The sequence below is a fragment of the Triticum aestivum genome, chromosome 3D (genome assembly GCF_018294505.1).
Source record: "Triticum aestivum cultivar Chinese Spring chromosome 3D, IWGSC CS RefSeq v2.1, whole genome shotgun sequence".
Classification (NCBI taxonomy): Eukaryota; Viridiplantae; Streptophyta; class Magnoliopsida; order Poales; family Poaceae; genus Triticum; species Triticum aestivum.
The window spans coordinates 447367593-447373133 of record NC_057802.1 but is presented as its reverse complement, the minus strand read 5'-3'; the positions used below and the strand labels follow the sequence as shown (position 1 = coordinate 447373133).

General features: G+C 45.1%; 1 protein-coding gene across 1 annotated transcript; it reads right to left on the bottom strand.

The window, feature by feature from the left end:
• Window positions 1–244: 244 nt before the first annotated feature.
• LOC123079556 (2,3-bisphosphoglycerate-independent phosphoglycerate mutase) lies at window positions 245–4453 on the bottom strand (the record flags this gene model as incomplete). Its single annotated transcript, XM_044502341.1, is given in 10 exon segments — window positions 245–646; window positions 740–895; window positions 1124–1219; window positions 1300–1492; window positions 2044–2468; window positions 2584–2787; window positions 2886–3036; window positions 3391–3518; window positions 3948–4106; window positions 4426–4453. Coding segments are annotated over 9 exon segments (1674 nt in total). The 3' UTR covers window positions 245–481.
• Window positions 4454–5541: the final 1088 nt, after the last annotated feature.

The window sequence follows — 5541 nt, the reverse complement described above, 5'->3', positions numbered from 1 at the left end:
GCAACATCGTAGTCTTCCCAAGTTGGAGTTTGGTGCCTGTGTCAATTGTTAGTAGCGAAGCTATTCTGTCAGTCACGGCTTACAAAGCAGTCTGGCTTTGAAATTTCCCCCGTTTCCTTCATTGCTTGGGGAAGGGGACTATTTTTTTTCGAAACGGAAGGGGACTATTTAGGCTCAAGGGAGAGCGAGGATACGAACGCTATTCTCGGGCGTTTAGCTGAAGATGAAATCTCATACATATAGCTGAGCAAAAATCGCTATCGGTATGTTAAGCAAACCAGCATGGCAATACCCCAAATTACAAAATAGAGCTAACTGCAAGTAAAATCCACCTTTCTCAATGTTACATATGAGTTCGAGCAAGCGTGCTGGCAAATCTCAAATTATTCAATGATGCGATCATTCCTTGACCCACCCCAAAACTATAGCGACAAAATCGGCTGCAGCAATTTTGGCTTCAGAGGGCGCAGTGTTTTTTTTTTTACTTGTCAATGACTTCGATGAGGGTCGTCTCGTAATCAGCAGGAGCCTGGAAGCCATGGAGGTTCATCACGGTGGCGGCGACGTTGGCGAGCCCGGGTGTCTGGATGTCGGAGCGGAATCTCACTCCTGGGTGGAGACCAGGGCCTCCGATAGCAACAGGGACCTGCAAGGTTTACATGCAGGTCAAAACCAAGTGATAAATGTTGTCACTTAAAATTGGTCTTACAGGAAGAGCATCACAGGCCATTGCACTTACTGGCTGAAGCGTGTGCGATGTAAGAATCTGGATGCTGCCGCTCTTGTCGAGCATCGGCTGGCCAGCTTTGTTCCTCTTAACCATATCCTCTGCGTTTCCATGATCAGCTGTGACAAGATAGATACCACCAACTTGCTCCACAGCATCCAAGACCATCTGTTTTCAAGGGGAACCAATGATACAGATAAGTAAAAGGCAAATGAGGTAGAACCATCATTCAGTGAAACTGTGTGTCCCAGAACACATGTATTTCAGAGAATTTGTCATTGAAACCGTGTGCTAACATGTGTAATTTCAAGTATATGCACCATTTCAACTTTCAGGATATAGATAATGAAAACAAAACATTGACAGCATAAATCATAGTTTCTTGTTTGTTCTCACCTTGACAGCTTCATCAGCAGCCTTGCAAGCAACAACTGTGGCTTCAATATCACCAGTGTGACCAACCATGTCACCGTTTGGCAGGTTAATACGCACCTACAAGCATTTAATATGTTATGTAAATTTCCGCGGGCAAACCAAGGATGTCACCTGTTACACCTTTCCAAATTCCTTACCTGGTCAAACTTCCCACTGAGGATAGCATCCCGAGTTCTCTCAGCAATTTCAAGTGCCTTCATTTTGGGCTGCTCATTGAATGTGATACCACTGTCACTGGGAATTTCTACATACTCTTCCCTGGTCTCGTCAAAGTATCCCGAACGGTTTCCATTCCAGAAAAATGTGACATGGCCAAACTTAACTGTTTCACTGTTATGGACAAATAAAAAGAATTCATAAATACAAATGTGCAGAAACATAGGATCAATTTATACGCACATAAATAACTTTAGACCTCAAAACAACTGAAATAACGGTTTACAAAAATAATAACTCCCTCGCAATTACGAGAATAGAGGGATTGTCAAGTCAATAAACACTGAATGGCCTTTCAGAAAAAAGTACTCAGATGTAGATAATTTCAATTACTGCCACTGTAGTTAAGCTTTGCCCCCAGACAACTATACTAATAGGTTCCAGAAAGTACAACAAACCAAAGAAATTACTTTTCTATTTTGGTGATTGATATATGATTGGCAACAAATATAAAGCTTTGGACAAAATATAATAAGCATCTGACTTGTGTATTCACATTTTACCCAGTACTTGACCCATATTTGTTTTCAATGGGAGTATGCTAACCTGACACAAGCAATGTTCCATGTAATCAAGCACCTGAGTCATGACTAACTAATGACCAGGAATTATAGTATAGAGTGCCTTGGCATTGGAACAAATAGAATGGAAAACTAGGTACTTGCCTGCAAGCGAAGGTGCGGACACCATTCTTCACCAAGTATTCACCAGATGTCCTCTCAATCAAAGGTGGGGAAACAAGGTACTTGCTTGGAAGCTTCAACTCACCATCATATTGAAGCATCCCAGCGTACTTAATTTTTGGTACACGAACACGGTCAAATTTATCAAAATCAGGAAACTCAAGTGCTTTCGCAAGCATAACCATGCGATCAGCTCTGAAATTGAAAGTCACGACAGCATCACCGTCTACTATAGGACCAACCGATTTGCCACTCTCATCAACAATCACAAAGGGAGGCAAATACTGATCATTGGCCTTGGGCTCTGCTCTTAGAGTCTTCACAGCTTCAAGTGCATTTTGGAATTTGTGTGGTGCTTCTCCAAGTACCTGGGCATCCCACCCACGCTTGACCACACTCCAGTCATTCTGCAATGTATCAAAAAACATGACTTCAATTTCACCAGGAAAATGTGTATTTCCCCAACTGAAATATAACACAAAATTGCACCTCACAAAGCTAAACTATAAAATGAGAGCATACCTCGTAGCGGTCCATGGTAACATACATCCTTCCACCACCAGATGCAATCCGTGCATCAACACCCTGCTCACGAAGCTGAGCAAGATCTTTCTCAATTGTCTCTACAAAACCAACACTACTGCCATCCAAAACATCACGCCCATCAGTAAGAATGTGAAGGCGAATTCTTTTTGCTCCCCTCTCACTGGCACCTTTCACAATCAACTGAAAATAAAGTGAAACAAAACGGAGCAATTTAATATTTGACAAATCATCACAAGACATCAATATCTGGGGTTCATCACAATGATTGCTTAGCAAACCTGCACTTGGTCTAGCCGGGAGTGAACGCCTCCATCACTCAACAAACCAATAAGGTGCAGAGTACCCTTATCAAAAGATTCCTTGATGTAATTGAACCCCTCGTCTTCCCAAATCTTCCCGGAAGCAAGAGCAGCATCAACAAGCTTCGCACTATAGAAATTAAGTATATAATGTAACTTAATTAGCTTTGTTGAAAACAAAATGTGAAAGAAGCATACAAGTGAAACAGAATATAATGTGACAATAGTAATTGATAAAGTCTAGCACATGGTTATGCAAACGACTCAAACAGTTAGACAGCAAACTATGCAACAAGCAAAAAACTAATAAGCATCCACAAGACATGGTTCCTAGCAGAGTTACTAAAATAATTGATGAAGATGCAAAACTAGAAGACCATATTGATACTATCAAGAATCCAGTTGAAGTCAGGTGCCCTTTTTACTACTGTATCAGAACTTGCAACAAAAAATTACATATTTCACAGGGGAAAAAACAGTATACCCTTGAGCAAAGATTCGGCCAGCTCCAAGAGCATTGTGGCCAACTTCACTGTTGCCCATGTCGTCGTCACTTGGGAGACCAACAGCAGTTCCATGAGCCTTCACTAGTCTCCACTTCTCAGGAGCACCCTAAAACAGAGTTAAGCTTAGTAATTGCAAATCTCAAACAAAGTTATGCTGTAAAAATTTAGCATGCAAAAAACTACAGTACATCCGAACAAGTTCAGGTTGGATGCAACATATGAATTACGGCAGTAATGTAAACAAACATTGTAAGAGACTCGAGAATTACACGAGTTACGATTGCTTGACTCTAGTTACGATTGCGCAATATTGACTCTATTTTTTATAGTAAAGGGTCCAACATTCACATCAGATTCATCATCATGCTCAAACCAGAGCAACAACTGCAATCATAATGCTTAATCTACAGCAGAAGTATGTGACTTAATCACATTAAATCCAACAAAAGGATGCAGGCAACCATAATCACATTAAACAGACGAAGGTAAAACGATTTGCATATGTTGCAGCTCGGCACAGGTGCGGGTAACCTACATTCTTGAGCGAATCCATGACGGGCGTCTGGGCGACATGGATGCAGTTGTACTGGTCGGGGCTGGCCTCGCCCCATCCGTCGAGCACGACGACGGCCACCGTCTTCCCCTTGGGGAGCGTGGGGTGGTCGGGGAGCGTCCAATTCGTGGTCGCCATCTCCTGCAAAATCAAGCAAAAAATCAGGTCACGTGCAGCGAATCCAAGCAGATCTGCGCTAGGCATCATTAACACGCGCTAAATCACCAGATCGGGACGCGTATCTCAACCCAAATCAATTCCATTAGCGCGAATTAAAGAGTAACAACCCACTAGAGCTAATCAAACGACAAATACTGCTATTATCTCCAACTTTTTGAATTGACGACTCAGATCTGGATGGCCGGATCTGGCGATTGATCGGAGGAAACCAGACGACAAATTTCGGCGAGCTTACGAACGGGGGAGAGGCGTCGTCGAGATCGAGAGGGGCCGTTCTCACCTTTGCTTTTTTCTTCGTGTGGTTTGCGAAACAAGAACTTTTGGGAGAGCGGAGTGGCGGAGGATAATAGGCGAAGGCGGGGCGGCCGCGGTATTAATAAGGGGGGCAGGGACGGGCCACGGAGCCGTGGGGTGCGAATAATTTAGGGTGTTGGCCAAGAAGATCGTCGGACGGCCCGATCGGCTCATCGGGCCATCGGACGGCTGATGGAATGTTACCGGTGCCTTGGCCTGATTTGGTACGATGGGATCCGCCAGTTTTATATTGCGGCCCCTGGTATTGGACGGTCCAGATGGGGCCGGCTGTCTCGGAGACATGTGGCTGTCACGCCGTCACGAGTCCTCGGCTCTCGACGTCAGATCGCAGGCCTCCTCAGGCGTGACGGCGTGCGTGAGCGAGGGGCCGTGAGTTGGATATTCTTTTCGGATGCCGTTTTCAAAATCGAATTCCCATGCTATTTTAAAATGTTTTTCCGCAAAAAGGAATGTTTTATTTTTCCGTATTGTTTCTCCAGGGGGGAGGAGAACCGGGTTCTTTCGTTTCGTGCTAATAGCCGACCACCTGTGCGATCCCTCGAAAGGACCACCCGGTTGAGCTACGTGCAAGCTTTCTCCGTGATGCGGCGTGGAAAACAGCGTGTTTATTACAGGACAAGTTTTTGAATCCATGGTGCTGGCCGTGGGCGGCGGAAATTAGGCAGTCGGAGTTGGCCGGCCGCCGGGGGTAAGAAAGAGGACTCGCGTCGTTCTCGCGCGCATGGGTTGGTCGCTGCACAAGAACAAAACAGTCGGTCGCTCTTGCGGCCCCGGCGTCCTGGGCCCGGAAAACCCAGCGACGACCCGTCGATGCGCCCAAAGGCTGGACTCCCTCGCTTTCCCACGTCACCTGTGGTAGGTATCCCAAAACTGTAGGCTGTAGGTCCTCCTGTACCGCTGTACGTTTTCCCGAATAGGACCAACAACACCAGAGAATTGTTCCGCAACCCCTACCGGCGAGTCCGGTTTTTCTTTATTAATCATCATCAACTGTACATACGCAGGGTGCTCTTCTCTTTATATAACTAGGGATGGAGGGACAAATGCTCACTCTAACGTTAAGTGGAGAGACTTGGTCTCT